Raw genomic sequence first — 23,737 nt, 5'->3', positions numbered from 1 at the left:
CAATAGGTTCAAAGAAGCACAGGTGAGCAAAAGTCACTAGGCAGGGCCCACTCTTAGAGTAGCCGGAGCGAAAATGTGCCCAAGATCACACTGTTATTAGGGATTCAAAGTCTTGCAGAGAGTTAGAAAGAGTGTAGAGTGGCTTAGAAAGTTTAGCCAGGGTGTCCCAGGCACTCCCAGGTTCGAAAGCCGGGGGCTAAATCTACCCCGTACAGTCGGTAGCAAGGGAAGCCAGGCGGAACACGGTACCTTAAGCGGAAAGGATCCTCCAGCGGTGGCAGTTGTTCCAGGCAGTGGCAGCAAGGCTCGACGTCGGTCAGGGAAGAAGAAGTTCTCGCTGAAGAGTAGAAGAAGAGGGTCGTTGCACTGCCCGGGAAGAAACCAGCCGCGGAGTCCTCCGGTTAAAGGGTTGTACCGACTTTCGTGGTTGGAGTAAAAGTGGTGGGGTTCCGGTTGCCGGGGTGCTTGGCACTGGCAAGGCGGCCACGAGATACCTCGAGAAGCGAAAAGAAGGCGAAAACTGGTTGTCCCCACCAGTCAAGGGAAGGAGCCACTCTGTTAGGAGTTCTCCTCGGTCGTCGGGAAAAGTGGTGAGACGGTTCAGCAGGGCTCCACCGGGTGGTGTCGTCGAAGCAGGTCGGCTCAGCTCTCCCCTCGTCGGATTCTTGGTCCTGTGGCGACTTCTGAAGTTCCAGTCCCCAAAGCCCTGCTTTTATGCAGCAAACCCCCATTCACCCAGCCTAGCTGTCACTCAAACATGCTAAGTGGTGAGCCGGCCGGCTCACCACTTGGGCCAATCAGGACGGAGTGCGACTTGAGTTACCAAGGTAACTCAGTCCAGGGTGCCTAAATCCCCCTCCACCCCTCCTAAGTACCCCAGACAGAGTGGCACCACTTTGGAGGGCTTCTGTGGAGAAGCCCGCCAAAAGTGGAACAAAGGGCTCCACTTTGGGTCAGAGTTACAGAGGCGAACACCAACGCCATTTTAGAATCAAGTTTTGGCAAAAAGTCCCAACCGGAGTTATAAAAATAAATATATAAACCGGCGGTATGTTTAAGGCTACCGTAAATAAATAATTAAATGTGTTAGCCTAAAACAATGGGAAATCCCATAGGAAAATATTCGCGGTCGAATATAAAACGTAGTTTCCACTGCCACCAGCCAAAACTCGATCAGGGGGGACGGAGACGTGCCCCCTCGACTAACAGACCCTGGGGCAATCGAATTGCCCCAGCCAGTACGTCCACAATATGATGGTTTGTACTGGTTCTGTTCAGGATTCAAGACTAGCAAAGTCTTTGGTGACTTTACATGCCCTGGGAGACAGTAGTCAGTCCCAGGGTATGGAGTCTATGTTGGGGAGTCCCTAGGACACCCCTGGGTCACGGCACAGAGGGTGCTGTGTAACCCACATCACAAAAATACATGAGGCCCTATGGAGTAAAAGACCCCATAGCCCATTCAACACAAGGTTTGTCCAAGATAACACAGTTCAACATGTCCAGGAGTGAGGGTAAAAGAGTCTCACTCTTGGCAGGAGAAAAAATTAAACCCCAGAAATCCAGCAAAGCTGCTGGGGGACTCACTAGGGAGGGAAATTCAGCCTAAACAGAGAATTCTCCCTAACACACACGATCAAGGATTTTAAGTAAAAATGCTGTGTTCGTAATAGGTCTATAATTGTTTGGCATATCGACTGAAAGGCCAGGTTTTTTCAAGATTGGCATAACCCATGACTTCTTGAGATCCTGGGGGACCGTGCCAGTAGATATGGAAGTGTTAACAAATTGACAGATGGAGGTAATTAAGGAAGGAGCGCAGGTTTTAATTATCATGGTGGTATGAATATAATTTTTACATTTCGTAGGCTTAAGTTGGTTGATAATAGTTTCTAGTTCCTTTTCCGTTATGGGGGATACATTAAATGTTGGAATGAGCGGTGACCTATGATAGGACCAATCCGCAAAGTTAGGCTGGGTGCGTTTTAAGTTATTGCTTTTCTCTAGGATATTTTTCTTGATGGTGTCTAATTTCTGATGTAGTTCTTTCTTGTTCTTTCAGTATGCGGAAAAGCTCTTTAGTGTTGTGCTGAGCGCCTTGAATTCTATCATTAAAGAAACTATATTTGGCTTTTATGATGGCCTTTTTATAAATGGAGACCGAAGCTTTGTATTTGCTGAGAAGCAAAGGTGTATTACACTTCCATGTGTGATAGGATTTTATGGTTAATGACTTCAGAGATTGAAGCTCTGACGTAGACCATGTATAATTTCAGGTTTTATTGATTTCATTTTGATAGGTGCCAGAACTTTTGCAACAGTTTCTAGGTAAGTAGAGATCATTTTTGCTAGATCTTCCGGAGTGTCAGTTTTAGAAGTGGGTATAGTATTAAGTATTGATTGTACTTTATTCATCTTGATGTTTTTTAGGTTCCGATACAAAGTTTTAGTAGAATTTTGGCATTTAAGTTTGATGGGAGGATCTACCAAAATATCAAAGTTCACGAAAAAATGGTCCGACCAAGGACATAGTGGTACCAGTATGTTGTTGATGTTAATTTCATGACTGGCTACCCAATCCAAGGTGTGACCCATATTGTGTGTAGACTCTTGGATGAGTTGTGTAAAGCCCAGTTCATGCAGAACTTTTTGTAATTCAAGAGCGGTTTTATCATCCTTGTGATTAAACCATAAATTAAAATCTCCCATAAGCAAATATTTTGTGTTTGTCTTAAGAGAAGCGAGCAGAAAGCTAGAAAGATTTTTCACAAAGTCAGCCGTGATGTGGGGTGGTTTATATAACAGGAGTATGTTTAAAGTGCTATCTGCACTCAGACTAGTTTTAATGCAAAGAGAATCAACACCCTCCATGATAAATTCCCTGTTTTCCCAAATATTAAGGGTTAGCTTGTGTATAAAGGCGACGCCCCCTCCCTTGCCATCTCTTCTATCGCATCTGATCATTCCATAGCCTGGTGGAATAGCTGAGTTAAGAGAAGGACCAGCTGCTTTGTGGGCCCAAGTTTCTGTAATAGCGCATACACATCATGCTCCTCAATACGAGTGGCAATCTCCACTGCATGTTTTACTAGGCATCTAGTGTTAATAAGTAGAGTTTTAATAGCATTATGATAAGTGGGCGGTTTATTAAGTCCGGAGTTTGAAGCAGAATCTTCTTTGAGTGGAGGAGTAATATCTCTGACCAAGAGAGGATCTGGTTGAAGATGGGCATTAATAATAGTTGGAGCATTAACAAGGGAGCTATATTGGGTGATGGTAGCGGGCTCTTGTTTGTGTGTATCCCAAGCGTTAGATGAAACAACAGTATTTTCTGATATAAGCATGTACTTTATATCAGCTAACACTGATTCTAACTGGATTTTTTTGGTGCTAATATGATTGGTAACAATCTGTTGTTTATTCAACGTACCTTTAGCTGCCTCGAGTGTGGCAAGGACCTCCTGGAGTCCCATAGTCCACTCGAGTTTCGGAGAACAGCGATTATGGCAGCACAACACAGCCGGAAGTGGACTGACGCTGACTGGCTTGACCCGTGCGCGCCGACGCAGTCGCACCGGGGTTGGGGATATAATGGGCACAAAGAACTACAAAGTGGATGGGAACTGTAGTTTGAGATGTCTAGCAGTGCGTGCAGGGCTCACAGGGAGCCTTGATTCAAATTGCACGGCGTGAGTATGCAAACAAATACTTGCACCCTACAGTATAAGTGGTTAGCACAGATCAGCACTAATTAAAGAGCAATGAGGACTGAGGATATGGTTCCTACAGGTATCCTAGTAAGGGTTCCCAATTGCGTATATACGCCCGTAGTAAAAACCCAGTGCACTAAATGTGAAACGTGTGTAGCGCCACTCACCACTCATAGTCGAATCATTCTTTAGCCATATAGGCATTGATAATGTGATGTACACAGTCGCAGCACTCAGGCTGTTCGTCCTAGTTCTAAAATTAACTATTGTGACTGTTAAGAAATATAGGGTAATATTAGTATGGTATTCATCTCGTACTATATGGAGCAGGAAGTACAAAGTCATAAGGACTCGCTGTTAGGAAAGATTTCATAATTGTATGTATTTTCTCTCCATGTGTCAACCCCCAAACTTTTTGATGCTGTTTAGACACCATTGACTAACTTTGCCAGAGAAGCACAGCCTTCAGCTGCACTCCTCTGGGCTTTCGCTCACTTTTTATGGGGAAACCGACATGCCCTTAAGACAGTCAGGACAGGGAGACTTTGTTTCCCTTAGTCCTTTCCTCATGTTGCAGCTTTTGTGCAACATTGGTTGATTGATATTGATTGATATTTTATTTCTATCGTGCTCGTACACAAGTGTTTCAGAGCGCGACAAGGCAAGGGAGGGGAACAGGGGATCAACAAAACAGCGATCTTACTAGGCCCAGTGACATTGAGAATGCGCAAGTGCATGGGAGAGGGAGGAGGGGAAAAGTGCATGTAAGGTGGGAGAGGTGGAAAGTGCGAAGCAGAGGAGAAACGGATAATTAACAATAAATAAATAATAAAGGCAACAAACAATAGTAATGCAGCCAGCAATTTGCAAGTGCTAGGTTTAAGGCAGCAGACAGGGTAGGTCCGATAAGTGCAGGAAGAAAAAGGGGGGGCTGTATGGGTACAGATACAGACCCCAGTGCAAGGGGTGGCCCAGAGGCAGTGCGGGAAGGTGACAGGATGAGGAGGTACCTGGGTCCAAAAGACAGAGGTTGGCCAGGTGCACGGTGCCAAGAGGTAACAGATCAGCAGGGGAGAGGGCGAGCGAAGGCAGAAGAAAAGAGGAAGGTCTTGAGGTGCTTCCGGAACCGGAGATGGTTCTCCTCAAGTTTTAGAGTGGCAGGGAGGCTGTTCCAGAGGGAGGCCCCAGCCGAAGACCGAGATCTACCCCCAGCTCGTTTCTTAGAAAAACGACTGACCCTGAGTGAGTTGGAGGTAGAGGAGCGAAGAGCTCGAGGGGGGAGGTATTTGCGGAGGGATAGCTGAAGGTATTTTGGACCCAGGCCCCAGAAAGCCTTGTGGACAATGCAGAGGGTTTTGATTTTTATCCTTGCATCCACTGGGAGCCAGTGAAGAGATTTCAGAGCTGGAGAGATACGATCCCAGGGCTCGAGGCCAAGGACAAGTCTTGCAGTCCTGTTCTGGATTAGTTGCAGAGGGAGGAGAGTAGAGGCAGGTAGATTTAGAAAGAGGCTGTTACAATAGTCCAAGCTAGAGAGAACCAGAGCTTGAGATACCATGAGCTGCTGGGGGGAAGGAGAGGAAAGGCAGAGTACCTCTGAGGAGGTGCAGTCGTAAATTTGACTTTTTAGAGACCTCAGAGATGTGGGCGGAGAAGGAAAGGGTGGAGTCAAAGATGACCCCGAGGTTCTTAGCCTCGCAGGTGGGGGTAGGAGGAGGGCCAAGGGAGGCCGGCCAGGGAGTGAGGGGAAAGGATGGTGAAGGTGTGCCGGTGAGGAGGATCTCCATCTTGTTGGCATTCAGACAAAGATCATTGGCGGCACACCAATGTTGAATGGCAGTTAGGCAATCAGAGATGAGAGAGGGAGAGGAGGTGGCAGAGAACAGCCTGAAAATGAGTTGTCATCAGTGTAGCACTGGAAATTTGAGCAAAAAATGGCAATGCAGTGGGCGAGAGTTGCCAGGTATTGGTTGAAAAGCCAGGGCTAGAGGTTAGACCCCTGGGGAACACCACAGGTAGAGAGGAAGATAGATGAAAGGAGGGACCCAAGTTGGACCTGGGAGGGTCGATCTGAGAGGAAAGAGGTCAGCCAGGCCAGAGCCTGATCAGTGATACCCAAGTTTTCACGGAGACGATTGAGCAGGATGGTATGGTTGACCGTGTCGAAGGCAGAAGAGCGATCGAGGAGGATGAGGACAGAGGGAATGTTAGAGTCAAGGTTGGTGAGCAGATCTTCATGGATGTTTCGGAGAGCAGTTTCCGTGCTTCTGGCAGCTCTGAAGCCAGACTGGTGGTCATGGAGACAGCCAACTGAATTGGAATGAAGGTTAAACTGAGAGATGGCCAACTTTTCCAGGAGTTTGCCAAGAAAGGGAGTAATGGAAATTGGGCGATAGTTAGCTGGACAAGAAGGATCAGCTGTGGGTTTCTTGAGAAGAGGATGCACAAAGGAGTGCTTCAGAGGGGAGGGGAAGGATCCAGAGGCAAAGGAGTGGTTGCAAAAATCAGCAAGGGCCAGATCGAGGGTGTCAATGTGGTCCTTGATGGTTTTAGAGGAACAGGGATGAACCTGTTTTGAAGAGGCTTTCATAGATCGGACTTGTCTAGCAACCTTGTCACGGGTGAAAAGAGGAAAGGACGAGGAGGATGGTGGGAGGGTGGCTAAAGGAGGGTCGGCAAGCACAGACGGAGAGGGAAGAGGAGTGGTGTGGGTGGAGAGGGTGGACAGGATGTCCTAGGTTTTTTTAAATGAAGTGAGAGGCAAGGGCATTGCAAAGAGCCTGGGAGGCAACAGGAGGGGTGGAGACTGCAGCAGGGTTGGCCAGCTCCTTGCAGATTTTAAAGAGTTCGGCCGAGTTGTTAGATGCCGCAGAGACACAAGCTTGAATGTGGACTCTCTTCTTGGTGAGGACAGAGAGTCGGTATTGCCTTTGTAGCAGGCGACAGGCCAGTTTGTCAGAGGATGAACAGGAAGTCCTCCATTTCCTCTCAGCTGCCCTACACTTACGTTTAAGTGTAGCTAGGTCAGAGTCATACAAGGAATTGCACTTGGCTTTGGATTTCAAACGGATCCTCATGACAGGGGCAAGAACATCAAGCGTATCAGAAATTGAAGAGTAGAGCAGAGACGGGGCCATATCAGGATGAGAGACAGCCAAAAGTGGAGGGGGGGGAGAGAAAGTGGCGGCAAAAGCCTCAACTGACACACGCTTCATGGGCCGGATGTCCGAGAAGGTAGGTGGCAGTGTTGAGGTAGGCTTGGCTTGGGGGGAAGAGAGGGAGAGATGAGTTGAGAGGAGGGAGTGATCGCTCCAGGAGAGAGGAGGAGGTCAGAGGAGATCAAGACATCGAGTCTGTGCCCTGCAGAGTGAGTGGGCCAGTGGGGAGGATGGAGAGGGAGTCGCAGAGTTCACGGAAGAGTACAGAGGAGGAGCAAGGAGAGTCTAAATGTATATTTAGGTCACCGAGGAGGAGGAGTTGAGTGGTAGAGGCCAGGAGGGAGGAGGAGAGGTCTGCCCACTCAGAGAGAAATGAGGTGATTTGACCAGGAGGCCGGTAGATGGTAACCACAGTAAGAGAATGGGTAGGCGAGAGAGAAAGCCTACAGAAAAGGCATTCAAAAGAGAAGTAGATCTGAGTGGGAATGATAGAGGCAGGAATCCACTCAGGAAAGATCAGGGCTACCCACCCCCCCACCGGACCGGGAGGATCTGGGTGCTGAGAGGATCTTGTAGCCATCAGGGAGGAGAGTGTCAAAGCTCGAACAGAGCTGGCCGTGAACCATGTCTCAGTAAGACCAAGGACATCAAGGTCTAGTTCTTCAAGGAGGTGGCAGATGTCAGAGGAGTGTTTGACGGCAGAGCGAGAGTTGAGAGTGGCAATATGAAGAAGGTTGCCAGCCTTAAAGACCTTCCGGGGAGGGGTACAGATCAGAGGTGCACCCTGCGGAGGAGAAAGAGCCCTAGGTGGGGCAGAGGAGGAGGAGGAGGAGGAGGAGGAGGAGGAGAGAGAGGGCAAGGTAGCCAAGGGGGGAGAGGAGGGGACAGCAGGAGATGAGAGGAAATTGATGAGGCGAGGGAAGAGACTATCAAAGAGGAGGAGATTGGCCTGAGGGCCTTGGACCATGACATTGCCATTTAGGTAGACATTAATGATGACTTTAGAGGAGTCGAAGGAAGCCATGAGAGCTTCCCAGCGAGTGCCACCATTAATGGGAGAGGAGGAGATAGGGCAGAGCACAGAGACCATATGAGGAGTCCATAGATCTGGCGAAAGAACGACAAAGAGGATGTCAGTAAGGGTAAACATGTAACAAGTGTGCAATGTATCTTACCATTCAGCACACTTGGGTCTCTAGTCATTTCCCAAAGCCCTAGAAACTCTTGCTGGACTTTTTATGAACTGTGCAGATGTGTCATGGACAGGACTGGTGGCAGCTATCTTTTCACATTATTTTTAACCCTTTCCTGCCATGTTAACTGCATTTGACACAAATAGGTGGCCTGTCTCCAAAATGGCCATGCCACAAGGTTCTTTGTCCTGTCCTTTGGCCATCTTGCCTCTTCACCTTCCCCAGGTCGAGTCGACCCGGGTCAGTCCTTATTTGGTCATGCCCTTTCCCGCAAATCCCAATGCTTTCGCGGGCTTCTGCATGCCTTGTGTGTGTGCCTCCAGGATGTGAGCTGGGATGTCTGATCCCAATACACATCCTGGGTGCCAGAGAGTCTGGAATGCCCTGAATGCCGGGGACCACCGTGGTCCGGCATTGGTCCACGTATAGAGTCTGTTTGTGAGCAGATCTCCCATTGGGTCCCCTCCGTTTTGGCGCGAAGGGAACTTTGGATAAGAGGAGGCTAAAAACACCACTACCATGTCGATCTCCTGAGTTCACACCGAACAAAGGATAGGAGCCAAGTATCCTGCAACAAGAAGCCGAGTCGAGGAACCGCTGGTGGCCCGCTGGAGGTTTGGCACCCTGAGCCCGCTGTCGTCCAGTGGGGCCCCTCTGCATCTGATCGTCCTAGATGGTCTGCGAAGACGCTTCGACCCCTTGGAATAGTGGAATTCTCGGCACCTTCATCAAACCCTGCAAGTAAGCCTTCTCCGAAGTGTCCCTGGGCCAATCAGTGGGCTGACCAGTTTACGCAGGACCTTTGCTCTGTCACCGCCGCCGTTTCGAGGATGCCCTCGAAACTTGGTATACTGCTAGCTCTGTGTCCCCGGCCCCCTCACGCCGAATTCCGTACACTTGGCATTCCCAGGTCTGAAGTGAGACGAGTGCACCAGGACCAGAGTGTAAACGGTTACCGTGTTGCCCTGCCGCGGCAACGACCTGTGCAAGTTCGCTGCAATTGTGACCGTCTTGCCCCTGAAGCCTGCTGTAGTGACCCTGGGTCGATTCCTCCTCCCGGAGCGGAGAAATCTCTACTGTCCCGTTTGGGAATCATCGCTGTATCTTGGGGATTATAAGGTTTCGAGACGTCCTTTTTGCCACAATCGAACCTGCCAGCGAAGTGGACTGTACTGGTGAAGTTTGGGTATGTCTGCGTAGGGGGCGGTGAGTAGTTCTTACCTCAACCGTGGGCCCCTAGTGCAGGAGCCCATTTTTACGCATAAGTGGCCCCTGAGGGCCACTTTCCTTTCCACATCTAGTGCGAAATAGCGACTCTATCCCGCACTCTCAAACTGCCTCTGCCCTCAAGTGGAGGTCCTCCTTGAATAGTGGGAACTTGTTCTGCATCGCTCATCCACCTTCCTGAGCTGCTAGAGACCCTTGAAGAAACCCTACACTACCCACTGGCACAAACGCGTGCATGTACTATTGAGCACAAGGCTCCTCTCTTCGTGGGGCTTGGACTGCCTCTTAGTTAAATGTATTATTGATGTGGAACTGGGTCTAAAGATTAACTGCACTGCCTGTTTTCTTCCCCTCTAGGTTGTCAACATATTTTGTGCATTTAACCCTTTGGACCCCAATGGTCTTGTGTATATATATTGTATTGAGTGTGATGTATTGGTTTACGTAGTGTTACTGTGATTCTTTGCTATGGTCTATGTTACAAAGGCCTTGTAATAAATGTGTCTATATTTTTAATATAACACCTGTCTGGAGTAATTTGTAAGTGTCCTTGCTTAGTGTGCTCATCAAGGTCTTTCAGTCACCCTCGCCCCTCCTGAGACTTAGCCTTGACCACCTGCCATAGCTACCCTGATTGGTCTGGCTTGTCCAGAGGTTACGCTGTGCCAAGAAACTAGGCTGGCCTTCTGAACCTCTGCTCCTCCAGGACAGAGTTCAGAAATCCATCTTAACACTCGCCATATTCGGCTATAACGTCACTAGTACTACGTGGGGTAGATCTCAGAAGAGGGGCATCCCCATGATTGATGATGCGGTGGAATAACCGTTGTCTAAAGAGAAATGGACATAAGATAAATGTCCTAGGTGTAGTTGTCAACCGTACACCAAGTAAAGTCATTTAAAAGAACTCTATTTCAAGTACCTTGCAAAGATAGCGAGCTGATAAGAAGCGGCTTCTCCAATGTTCATTATGCCAAGACGGGTTAATGGCGTGCAATCCTATCCGGGTGCAAGTTCTGGTCTAGTGGGCTGGTAACTGATGAGTAATGGACTCAATATGTGATTTAAGACAAGCTGCAGGTACACTGATCCCTTGAAAATGGCGTCGCGTACTCCTCGCTTCTACAATCTCCTCAGTGACGGACACGCTGTTATTATGCATGCCGCACGGACTCAGTCTACCAAACTTCCTAGGTATTTTTCGATTAGATTACTTGAGCGGATAGACTATGCTCATCTATCCTTATCAGACCCACTTACTATTTTTTGTACATTTTATATGCAGGATGAGCTAAAATCGGCACCCGCACACCACACTCATTAGATGTGGACCCTGGTTTCCTTGGTAACCAACAAAGGAACGACTCGTCTCATCCAGTTATGACCCACTTTGAGGTACTTGTGTCTTTAGGCTGTTACCTTTCACTCTATACATTATATCTAGACCTGCAGTGTATCTGCAGCTTGCTTTACATCGCATATCGAGTTCATTACCCTTTACTTTTTCCACCAGCCACCAGCCCATAGCTCAAAACATGCACCCTGATAGGATTGCACGCCATTACCCCGGCTTGGCATATTGGACACTGGGGAAGTCGCGTTTCAACGGCTCGCTATCTTTGTAAGGTATTTAAATTGGAGTACAGTGTACCTGCAGCTTGTCTTAAATCGCATATTGAGTCCATTATCCTTTACTTTCCTCATCAGTTACCAGCCCACTAGCCCAGAACTTGCACCCGGATAGGATTGCACGCCATTATGCCGTCTTGGCATATTGAACATTGGAGAAGCCGCTTCTTATCGGCACGCTTTCTTTACAAGGTACTTGAATTAGAGTTATTTTAAATTACTTTACCTGGTGCACGGTTGACAACTATACCTAGGACATTTATCTTATGTCCAGTTCTCTTTAGACACTGGTTATTCCACCGCATCATCAATCATGGGGTTGCCCCTCTTCTGAGATCTAACCCACGTAATACTAGTGACGTTATAGCCGAATATGGTGAGTCCTTATGACTTTGTACTTTCTGCTACATATAGTACGAGATGAATATCACACTAATATTACCCTATATTTCTCAAGTCATAATAGTTAATTTCAGAACCAGGACGAACAGCTGGAGTGCCGTGATTGTGTACACCACATTATCAATGCCTATATGGCTAAAGAATGATTTGACTATGAGTGTTGCTAAACACGTTTCACATTTAGTGCAGTGGGTTTTACTATGGGTGTGTATACTCATTTGGGAACCCTTACTAGGATACTGTAGGAACCATATGTCTGTGCTATAAAACCTGTATCTTTTTGCCGCTTGTCGATGTAGCATGCATCATCATATGATTATTTAGCATTCAGACACTATCTTTTCCATTGTAGCTTACAGGGAGTCTTCTCATAATTATCTAGTTCACCCAATTTTAGAAGGTTTCTTTTGACATTTCTCACTCCAGACATTTATCACATTTGAACTAAGTCCCTATACTAGTACTTAATATAAACGTCTGACATGATGGCTCAACTTCTATGTATCTATATGCTATATCGACAAATTAATCCCGACAAGTTGTAATATATATTTATTTGTTCTGTTTTCCATTTCGTGTGACTTCAATCAACAGTCCAATTGGGCCCTTTCTGAAGAAGAGGGATCACCTCAAAACGCGTCGGCCATTTGCATTGGACCCCCCGTCTATTATGTGTTCCTCCTTGAATATATTTTGTTTGATTGATTAAACCATTCCTTTTACTAAAACTGCCTAAGTATAGTGCTGGTTAAATTTAATTTTGCTTGAAAATGTACATTATCTCTGTTTATATGAATTATTGACCGCCCACAGGGTGTATGTAGACATTGTGCAGGGGTCGGGAGGGCTGCTAACCTGCAACCTTTTGTTTCTTGTTTCTTGATTTAGACCTAGTCAGAGGCAATTAAACGTGAGATTTCCAATTATTCATTTAGTAATTCTGGAAGTCACTTTAAAAGGCCATACATCTACTTTTGACATTCCAAGAGACCTCTGACAGTTTATTCAAACTCATAAGATGAAAGAAATGGACACCTCACTTCCATCTCTGCAACATCCTTGCTAGCATGCATCTATGCATGGACTCCATTGTTCAATAATATTTAATCTAGCCAAATGTAGTAGGGACTGAACTCCTCGCACCCAGCTCTTCACCCCACTCTACTTCTGGTCAACATGATTAGGTATAGCTGTTTCAGGTTAGCCACATTAAAACTCTTATTTGCAAGTCGCTATGTAGTATGGCTTAACTTTGTTTTGGCTCTGTTTTTCCCTTCTCCTTTTGTTTCCTCCCCCGTTTCATGTTGTCTTTTACTGTTCCACTCCAGGTCTTTATACTGCTTCCACTCAGCCTCCTCATACTTCTGACATTAGACAATAGGGTTTGTATTTGAACTTTGCTTTGATGTCATGTCGCTTCACATTACTTCATGGAATGTTAAAGGTTTACATAATCCTATTAAGAGATAAAAAATTATTTCTTACTTAAACATAACTAAACCATCTATTGCTTGCATTCAAGAAGCACGCCCTTCGTAAACTGAAGCTGCTAAACTTAAGAAGTTATGGGTAGGTCAGGTGTTTGCAAGTACAACACATGGTAAGAAAAATTGAGTTACCATGCTTGTTAATAAAGCTCTGAAAAGAAAGTGATCAAATCCGACTGAACATTTGAGTAGGTGGCTCCTTTTCACAATTCTTATTGATTCAGTTGAATATATGATCATTAATGTACATGTCCTACTCTGCCAGATCCCATCTTTTGGTTGATTTTGAAAGATTATTTGTTTGGAGCCAATATACATAACCTAATTGTTTGTGGGGACTGCAACAAAATCATTGACCCCTTTCTTGACGAGAAGTCAACTGTGCATTTTAAGGACTCCAAATCACATAAGCAAGTTTTAAACTTTATTTCCCAACTGGGCCTTAATCATGATTGGCGAATAACTCGCCCTCAGAGTTGGAATATACCTTTTACTCCAGTCCTCATAACTCTTTTTCCAGAATTGATCATATCCTTCTCTCCAAATCCATGCCCAGCCTCCTACTAAACACAAGCATAGATTGTATCTCCCCATCTGACCATCCTCCAGTTAGCATAAATCTTGAAACTGCACCAAACAATCATAAATCAAATAGATGGAGAGTTAATACTGCCTGTTGAAAGATGATTTGTTTGCTTCTTTTTTAATAGTCACATCATAATTTTTTCACTGACAACAGGGTGAAGAAACGTGCATCCCGAATAACGGATTGTTCTTAAGCTGTACTAAGAGGGCAAATAAGTTCATACGTTGCTAAAAAAGAAATAAAAAAATTAAAGCCGGAATCAGAATCTATTCTCAAACAACTGACGATTCTAGAAAAGCAAGGTAGTCGGAATGCTTTTCCAAATATTTTTAACAACATTATACAATTGAGAGCTAAATGTCATAACATTATCACTGAATACTCTTGCGCTTCATTAGTAAAGTAGAAGGCAAAAATATATCAATGTTCTAATAAAACAAGTAGATCACTTGCTATCTAAAGATTAAAAAAGAACAAGAGTAGCAGTTGCTAAAGATGCGTTGGCTAATAGAAAAATTCTTGATAAAGACATTATTGATATTTTTTCCAAATTTTATCGGAAATTATATTAATCAGAATCGAAGCAAAACACCTCCCACTCTCAAGACTTCCTTACGCATATCTCTTGCTCTACTTATCCTAAACCAGATTTTAGCTTGTTAGATAATCCCATTACTCAAACTGAAATTCGCAAAGCAGTAAATGTTTTTAAAAAAAGTAAAGCCCAGGCCCTGATGGCTTTTCCATTTATTTCTATACACATTTAAAAGAATTATTAGTTCCCAAGCTGGACAATTGCTTTACTCATTTTGTTGCACATAGTAAATCTTAGGGAACCTTCTCAGAAGCCATGCTTATTGAGTTCACAAAGCCTAATAAAGACTTTGAGCTACCTCAAAGCTATAGGCCTATCTCCCTAATAAATGCTGACTGTATCATGTTTGCCAAGGTCTTGGCCAATAGCCATTTTCCTTTTTTACCCGATTTTAGTGAAAAATTATCAGGATGGGTATGTTGAGTGTAGAGTGTTCTCTAATATAAGACTGTTCTTAGATATTTTACATATTGTGGATAAATCCAAAGATAGCTATGCAGCGGTAGCCCTCATTGCGGAAAAAGCATTTGATAGGGTGGAGTGGGACTTTGTTTGACGCACTTGAATGGCATGGCCTTGGTACTGCCTTTTTATCTATGATTAAGTTATAAAAATTGAATCCGAAAACAGCTATTTTCATCAATGGACAAATGTCATATTTCTTTCTGTTTAGAGGTACTAGACAAGGTTGTCCCCTATCTCCCGTATTATTTATATGCGCCTTGGAACCTTTTCTGGAAATCTCACTATTCTCCCTTCCAGCCCTACCCACTCTGCCGGACACACTCTTGATGCCTTCATCCCTGCTGATCTCCCGCTCTCCAACCCTCTCACTACTCCACTCTCCTGGTCTGACCACTCTCCTCTCTTCTCATCCGAGATCCCTCTGCCCCCTGACCGAGCCTCCACCAGCACTGCCAGTCTCCTTCGCGGTCGTCCGACCGATGAAACGTGTCAGATGCTGCCTCCACCTTCATCCCTCCTCCTTCCCCTCCTCTTGACTCTCACACTGCCTCTGTCCTTGCCAATCTTCATCTTGCTATCACTAACACGTTTGACATTCTTTCCCCTGTCATGAGGATCCGCCTGAAACCTGCCTTCAAGCGTAACAGCTGGTACGACTCTGATTTAGCCACTCTGAAACGCAAGTGCAGAGTTGCTGAACAGAAGTGGCAAACCTCAGGCTCATCCTTTGACAAACTGGCCTGTCGCCTACTCCAAAGGCAATACCGTCTCTCTATCTGTTCCAAAAAGAGGGCCCACATTCAGGCCAGTATCTCTGGAGCCTCTAACAACACGGCTGAACTCTTCAAAATCTGCAAGGCACAAGCCAATCCATCTGCTGTCTCCACCTCACCTCTTGCTTCTCAGGCCATCTGTGCTACACTGACCGCCCACTTCACCTCTAAAAACTCAGGACATCTGACCTCTCTCTCTTCTTCTTTTACTTAAATTTATTTGTATGGAGGGCTGCCAAAAACGGTCTGCAGGCATACCGACGCCCAGGACTGGAGTCCCTATGGAGATGGTTGTAGACAATACACACAAAGAACCCTGAAAGCTGCCTGTCAAAGCTCCTGAAAGAGATTTATCTAAACATACAGGGTTTCCGTTTTTTCTTACAACACTCCAATGACTAGCATTTTCTAAGATCAAGGGGCATTGCATTCCAGCTCAAGTGTGGGGCTGCCACCCAAAATGCACTTCTTTTAACCAAGCCCAAATTAGCTCTTGGCACCTCTAAGAGTTTAAGATCGTTTGATCTGAGCTTCCTGATGTGTTTTTTCTTGTTCAGTTTAACCCCACGTATGCTGGATAGACATTTATGGGTGATGGCGAGTAGGCGAAACTCAATCCTATCCTTTATAGGTAGCCAGTGGAGGCATTTCCTGGCATTAGAAACAAGGTAAAATTTCATCAGTCCCATTATGGCTCTGATAGTGCTGTTTTGAACTACCTGTAATCTAGACACCACTCCCTTCCCAATCCCCACCGATAGACTACTGCAGTAATCAATCTTGAATCCAATAATCGCCCGGGCCACTGTCTCATAGCTTTTTTGATATAGAAAAGGGCAAATATGTGAGAAGAGTCTAATGTAATATGCAGCTGACGAGACCAAACTACTCATCTGAGCCTTCATGGCAAGGGTTTGGTCTAGTATGACCCCCCAGTGTCTTTATCTTATCCCTTGTTAGTGTTTTGCAGTCTGCAGTAAGGAAACTTGTATATTCTGCACTGAGGTTTTTCAGTCTAGGGCTGGAAACTATAAGCATGAGTTCAGTTTTATCGTGGTTCAGCGCCAGACCACTCATGCACATCCAGTCCTGAATGAGATCATAGGTCTCATTTACCACTCTTGCATCTTCCTGATACTCCCCTATCAAAGGAATGAGACATTGGGTATCACCTGCATAATTGGAGAAACAGATCTTATTCTCCTCTTGCAGGTGAAACCGTAGCATTGTAAAAATATTATACAAGACAGGTGACAAGCAGGCGCCCTAGGGAACTCCATATCTCAACTGAACTGATTGGGCCTCTGCCGTATTACTACACACCCTCATAGTTCTATTTCCCAAGAAATCCAGGACATCTACTGCATCTGTAACTGTTTAATATACTGCATCTGTAACAATTTTCTCTATGCTCAAGCGGCCAGATACCTCCGGGTTAGGCACGCTCTATAAATACTAAACTAAACCACTGGGCCACTAAAATTGACTACTTCTTGCAATCTTTTTAGAAGTAGTGGGTGATCCACTAAATCAAAAGCGGCCGACAAATCCAATGCAATCATAATCATAGTCTGTCCTTCATTTATCTTTTTCATCATATTGGATTTTAAATCCAGGAGGGCTGATTCAGTACCGAAGCCTGGCCGAAAACCTGTTTGGCAATTATTCAGAATTGTGTGGTTCTTCAGGTGTTCTAGCACTTGCTCATACGCCACTCTGTCCAATATTTTGAGTAGGAAATGGGTCTATAGTTGGAATCGTGGAATAAAGACCCTGCTTTTTGAGAAGAGGAGTAATCCACGCTCGCTTCAGACGAGTGGGGACATGACCTTCTTTCAAAGAAGCATTAACAATTTTAGTAATCATTTGTTTAGAACATGCCTTGATGGCTGTAGCTGGAAATATATCACCTTTACATGGAGACGATTTACGTTTCTTCAAGATGATCCTTAATTCATCTTCTGAAATGCTCCTAAAATTAAAAAGCGGAAACCCACCCAGGTAATTTCTGATCTTTTCTTCCATCTCTGCTCCTGACTCATTGATAGTAGTCGTCTGCTCCTTTAAGGCATTCGCTCTCTGAATAGTGTTTTTAATTTTAGCAATTTTAGCCACTTAATCCACCATGGTGTCCTTAATACGTGAACACCATTAAATATGATTGGAAATAATTTCCTGCGCGGTATTCTTCGGCTTATCCAATTTCTTAAGAATTTAAAAAGAATGTTTGGACTCGTATTGAGCCTTAACAATCCATAAGTCATATGTGTCTTTCTTCGCCTTAATTATAGCTTTTTTATAATTCTTTGTGGACGTTGAATACCTACATTTGTCCTGCTCCGTCTGGTAGGATTTCCAATAATAAAAATCTTTCCTTTTGCGTACCCTTAGAATCTTAAGTTCTTCTGAGAACCAGTCATTATGAGTACTACTTGTCGCCTTCCTAGATTTTAACAACGCAAGAATATTAGTCGCTTTTTCCAAAGTATCCAGGAGCTCATTGGTCATTTTCTCTGCAGTGTGCAGGTGTGTTTACTCACTGAGTGGTGCAATCCATTCTTGGATGCTCTCAGGTTTCAGCTTCCTGAAGTTTCTCGAAACAAGCCTGTTTTGTTTAACGACCCTGTTCCTAATTATGTGGTCCAAGGCAATGCTAATTCTCAATAAAAAAAGTGATCTGACCAAGGGCACGGATGAATATTGGGTTTATTCATAATCACGTTATAAGAGGCCAACCAATCCAGCAAATTACCTTTTAGCGTGAGTGGGTTCCGCAATGTGCTCTATAAACCCATATTTGTCATAAACCTTTCCAATTCTATTGCTGCAGAATCACTTTTGTCCGCTTTTCAAAGCTTACAATTATAATCCTTTTGAAGGAGCATTTGAGGTGAGACCGAATCAGGCTGTTCAGATGGGGGGCAAACTCTGGCATTGTGATAGGGGGATGGTAAATAAGTATCATATTCAAAGTTGTGGTAGCATCAGTCCTTACCTTGATGCATAATGTTTCAAACCCCGTAGGGCCATCTACCTCAGATTCCTAAATATCAAGACTGTTCCTAAAGATGAACACCACCTCTGCTCCCCCCCTTGGTTCATCCTGTTAACGTGCTGTATAGTGTATTCTTCCCCTTCATCCACTCCTCTCCCTGCCCCCTCCCTCCCTTGGCCTCTCTTCCACCCCCACCACTCTCTCTTCCTTCTCACCTATCGCAACAGATGAGATCTTTAGAGTAGTACACTCTCTGAAGGTCTCATCCAAAACCATTAAGGACAACATCTCCTCCCTCGCTCCAGCTCTTGCTGACCTCTGCAACCACTCCTTAACATCTGACTCTTTCCCTTCTTCCCTTAAGCACACCTTTGTGCATCCCCTCCTAAAAAAGCCTTCAGCCGACCCCTCGTGTCTATCCAACTACCGCCTACACCCTTCCTTGGTAAACGCCTGGAGAAGTTGGTCTTCCCCCAACTGACCCAACACATTCAGCTTGGTGGTTGTTTACATGATCATCCATCTGGATTCTGAGCATCCAAAGGCACAGAAACTGCTCTCCTGAACACCCGTGAAGAATTGCTCGCAAATCTTGACTCAAAGTCTCCTGCTGTTCTCCATTCTATCCTCATAAACTGGCATCAAGATACTCTTGGTATCTCAGACTGGGCATTGGATTGGTTGACCTCCTTCCTCACTGACCCCCCCTTCCCAGGTGCTTCTGGGCTCCTTCACCACCACTCTCTACATGTGGTGTTCCCCAGGGCTCTCTCCTCTTGTCTTAGCTTTTCAACATCTACCTTGCGCCTCTTGCTCATCTGATCTCTGCCTTCTCTCCTCATTTCCGGTGATAAACGGAAGACACACAACTCTTCTTCAAGCTCCCCTCTTCTCCTTTCTCCTCTATGATCCCTGACTGCCTGTCTGCTATTTAGTCTTGGAGCACCTACAAATATCTGTCTTAATGCCAGTAAGACAGAGATGCTTCCTATCGGAACACCTGCTCCCCGTCTCCCTCCTGCCCTCTGGCCGCCCTCTATGTGCTCACCTACCTCTCTCTATGTGCTCACCCACCTCTCCTTCCACTAAGGCCAGAAATCTTGGGGTCATCTTCGACTCGTCTCTCTCCTTTACTCCTCACACCGTGGACCTTGCCAAGAAGGCCCACTTTCAACTTCAACTCCTTTGGGGGCATTCTCCCTTTCTTCATCTTCCCCCAGAAGCTCAACGTCACTAGAGCGCTAGTCCTCTCCAGGCTGGATTACTGTAACAGCTTCTTCCTCAACCTGCCTCTTTCTTCAGTCCGTCCTCTTCAACTAATCCAGAATAGGGCTGCAAGACTTATCCTTGGCCTCAAGTCCTGGGACCGTATCTCTCAAGCTCTAAAATCTCTCCACTGGCTCACCGGTTGATGCAAGAATCAAATTCAAGACCCCTTTGCTTCATCTATAAGGTTGTCTGGGGCCCTGGGACCATGCTACCTGCAGCTCTCTCTTAATAAATACTCTCCCTCCAGATCCCTTTGGCTCCATCTCTATTCTGATCAAACTTTTCTCCAAACAGAGGGCTAGGGGCAGATCTCGCTCATCAGCTGGCTCCCTCCTATGGAACAGTCTCCCTCTCTCTCCCGCCATCTTGAACCAGACCAAGGTTCTGCAAACAACGCAAGACCTTTTGCTTCTCATCCTCCCTCGCTCTCCCCCTCCCGTGCTAACCTTCCTATCTGTCACTGAGATTGGCGGCCTGGTCCCTCAAGAGTCCAATTGGATCCTAGCCTTCTGCCCATTCACCACCAGCAACCCCCACCACCCCCTGCACTGCCCTCGGGGCCCACACCCGCCTTTGGGTGGATTGTCTCCACCTTGCACTTACCTGTTGGGCGGTTGACTTCCATATTAAATTGGGACATCTCCGCCCAGGCACTTACCTTTTGCCCCCCCCCCCCCTCAACAGGCAACCTCTGGCACTTCCTCCCTGGGGGACCCCAATAGCACTCCCCCCCCCTCCATTTCCCCCCTTTTCTCTCTCACTGCAATTGCATGCTCTGAATATCACAAGGCCTAGTAGGACCACTTTTTGCTATATTATTTATTCATCGTCTTTTCCATTGTTTATTCAGTCCCTTGTTCCCTTCCCTTTTGCCTTGTGGTGCTTTAAAACACTGCCTTCTTGTACAAGCGCCTTATAAATAACCTTTCAGTAAAATAAATAAATATTTGAAGCAACACGACAATGCAAGGTATTCACTCCAGAGACGTATAAGGGAAATTAGCTGCATATGCTGACGGATTTTCTGTTGCTTCTTAAATATCGCATCACCAGGAGGCGTGGCTAGGAACCAGAGAGTTAAGCATGCCTCCCTGATGGCTCCTGGATCTAGCCCAGCAACCACATGAAATGTGTCAGCATCTGTGCCCGAAATGACGGCACTCCTTCCCGAAACTCCAGTGAATATATCAGAAGCCAGGGGGCGAATCGGCTTGCAACTCTCCTTAGCAGGATGGGAGCTCTGTAATCGCAGCCTCATCCACCGCGAGTTACATTAAATGGCGGCTGCTCCCTGCAGCGGGACGCGAGGACCTAGGGCGGTGAAGACCTCCGGATGATCGCTGGGGCCCCCGGCACGACCGAGTCTACACTTCCCCTGACAGCGCCGTAGGAGGCCCAGACCCCTACCCCTGATCGTCCCTCCATGCCTGGGGCACCATCATTGCAGGGGAGCTTCTGCACCGTAGCTGCAGCACTCCCACGCCCGCAGTGCTGCCCTGTGCTGGGGAATAGGTGCGCTGGGACACGCCCCGAAGGCAAGCATCAGCAGCACACAGCATTTCCAGGAATTCGACGGTGAGGGAAGGAGTCTCTGCCTGGGGTGCATAGGTGCGTCGAGGCCGAGCAAGCTATGTGCAAAGCAGGGTGTAAGGGTCGGATTGAGTGAGCAGTTCATCCAGAGGTCCCCCTTCACCTTTACTGATCCCTGGCCTCCACAAGCTACTGCGGCTGATAACGCCATTCTCCTGGCAATTTGTATTCACAAAGAGGACGTTGCTGCCCGAAGGTCTACATATTGGTTGGTAAACCCAGGCGGCAGGGGCAGTCTCCATATTCCACGGGCTCACAATGCACTGCATCAGTGGAGTAAACACCCTTAGTCTGAGGCAACCAAGACTGCAGCCCACTAACCTACTGATCAACGCTCTCCCCGGGCAACCCAACTGATCAGTGGCTTGCGAACCCAACCAAACAAGTGTCAAGTGGCAAGTCTTCGGGGGTCACCCACAACCTCTTGGACTAATGACCTGGCACGGCATAACGCCCCCCTCCAATACAAGTTTAGTTTACTTTATTTGTATTGCGCACCTGGCCCAAAGACATCTGGGCTCATTTCTTAGAGGTTTATAGGTTACAAATAATACAGTAACAAAGCATAGCAACAAGCAACAATCATTAAACAGGTGGAATGTACAGTTTCATTAGTGGTAAGGGAAACCAGGGAATGGCAAACACATTTACAAAGGCTTATGTAGTAAAATTACACGAATTTACAGAGATAAAAATGTACAATAGACTAATAACAGTTAACAATAAGCTAAGAAGTGAGGATACACAAGAGCTGGCTAGTGGGGAGGTTATTGCAGACCTGGGGATGCTTGATCATGCGTAACAAGCCAGGTTTTGACTTGAAACTTGAATGCTTGATAAGATGGTTCTGATCTGAGAGGGTTAGGGAGTGCATTCCATAATTTGGCAGCGAGGACTGGGTAGCTGGACCCACCAGCTTTCATCAGCTTAAATTGTGGCATATGCAGGGAATGGGCTTGAGCAGATCTGAGTGGGCAGATGGAGGTGTGTGGTATGATGAGCTTGGCAAGATATTCAGGGGCAAGGTTGGACTGGCACTTATGTGTTAGTGCAAGGGTTTTGAGGGATATTCTTTTGGCCACAGGCAGCCTGTGTAGACTGCGTCTTGTGTCGGAGATGTGCTGTTTCCTAGGAATATTGAGAGCAGCCTTGATGGCATTATTCTGGGTTACCTGTAGTTTGTTAATGTTCCTTTGGCTAGTCCCTAAGAAGAGGGCATTACAGTAGTCAATTTTCGACATTATGAGGGTTCTTGTGAGGATGATGCCGTTAGCAGCAGTGAGGAAAGGTCTGCAGGCTGTGATAAGACAAGTATAGGCAGATGTGGCTAGCACAGCGTTAGTTTGTCTCATGAGAGACATGGTTGAATTAAGATAGATACCTAAAGTTTTCGTGTCATTGGACACCTTGATGGTGTTGCCGTCAATGACAAATGATTTAAAGGCAGGGTCTAATTTATGGAGTCTAGAGTGAGAGCCTAGGATAAGTAACTCTGTCTTTTCATCAATTAAACATATTACATGTTGCGCCTCCAAGTCTGGATGAATAGATAAACATCATTAAAGGCTTTGCAATCAGTCATGTGGTCACCTGTGAGAGGGATGAGTATCTGGGTGTCATCCGCATAATTAGTGTAGGTGACACCCAGATAGTCAAGAATATCAAAGAGTGGCTTTGTGAACACGTCGTACAATGTGGGTGAGACACAGGACCCTTGTGGGGCCCCACATGGTACTGGTGATGGTTCAGCAGAAGCGGATGGGGAGAAAACCCTCATATTTCTGTTAGCCGGAAAAGATCTAATCCAAGAGGTAGCTTCCTTGGAAAAGTCGGTAGCAATTCTGAGGTGATGACACAGAATTCGATGGTTGACCAGATCGAAAGCTGCCTAGAGGTCCAGCAGAAGTAAAAGGGGCAATTTGCCATTGTCTTTTAGGTCTTTAATTTGCATTTTTTTTTCATTTAGTTTTTATTAGGTTTTAACACAACAATTTCTCAATGGAAAAGAGACAAAAGAAAAGTTACATATGGATTCATAGGCATTAAACAGGTGGAAATAAAACCCGAATACATTGCATAATTTCGTAACCATGAACCAAACTGAATAACAATGAAAACATTTTACTTGGATCCCTCGTTTTCTCCATTCTCTTACACTTTCCCTCCACCCCCCACCCCACATGGACTAGGAAGTTGTGTTACCAAGGAGTCTTGCTTGTATGGTCATGTGGTCATTGTCACAACTTGAAACTTTTTCGATGTCATGTGTGCAGGGGCTCTGCGTAGGGAGGGCTTCCTATCTTATCTTGGTTTGGATGTCGTCTGGTCGGTAGAATGGGAATAGGATCAAAGCAGAGGGCAGAGGGGGGACAGCATCAAGAGGGGAAGGACCCATTCAAGCCACACGGACATTGGGCTTTGTCCCCACTAGGGTGGGTGTCTGTTTGATGTGTGTTTAGATAAACAATCGGACCACAGGGTCTCACACTGTGTTGCTCTGCCGTGGAGTGAGGCTGTGATTTTTTTCCATGGTGCATATGTTCATTACAATGTTTATCCATTCAGTCTCGGTTGGGGTCATAGCTGATTTCCACTTGTGGCTATTAAGGCTCGGGCTGCAAGCAAGAGATGGGGGCCAAGCCTTGTACTCTCTTCCAC

The 23,737-nt window shown here is 46.0% G+C and overlaps 1 protein-coding gene across 6 annotated transcripts in view; it reads left to right on the top strand.

Annotated features, from left to right (window-relative positions):
* Positions 1-23,737, top strand: part of PASK (PAS domain containing serine/threonine kinase) — a 2,072,978-nt gene that overhangs the window by 1,957,592 nt on the left and 91,649 nt on the right. Inside the window, exons 19-20 of one of the 6 annotated variants that reach the window (XM_069618100.1) lie at positions 10,996-11,109; positions 11,914-12,520. The exons of 4 other annotated variants lie outside the window; for them this stretch is intronic. In XM_069618100.1, coding sequence (XP_069474201.1) covers positions 10,996-11,066 — 71 coding nt within the window. In that variant the 3' untranslated portion in view covers positions 11,067-11,109; positions 11,914-12,520. Of the gene's footprint in view, positions 1-10,995; positions 11,110-11,913; positions 12,521-23,737 lie in introns of those variants that run through there. One more of the 6 variants, XM_069618101.1, reaches the window with a different exon arrangement.

The sequence above is a fragment of the Ambystoma mexicanum genome, chromosome 10 (assembly GCF_040938575.1).
Source record: "Ambystoma mexicanum isolate Mex_15411 chromosome 10, UKY_AmexF1_1, whole genome shotgun sequence".
Taxonomy (NCBI): Eukaryota; Metazoa; Chordata; class Amphibia; order Caudata; family Ambystomatidae; genus Ambystoma; species Ambystoma mexicanum.
The sequence above is the reverse complement of the archived record's forward strand: the minus strand, read 5'-3'. Positions and strand labels throughout refer to the sequence as shown.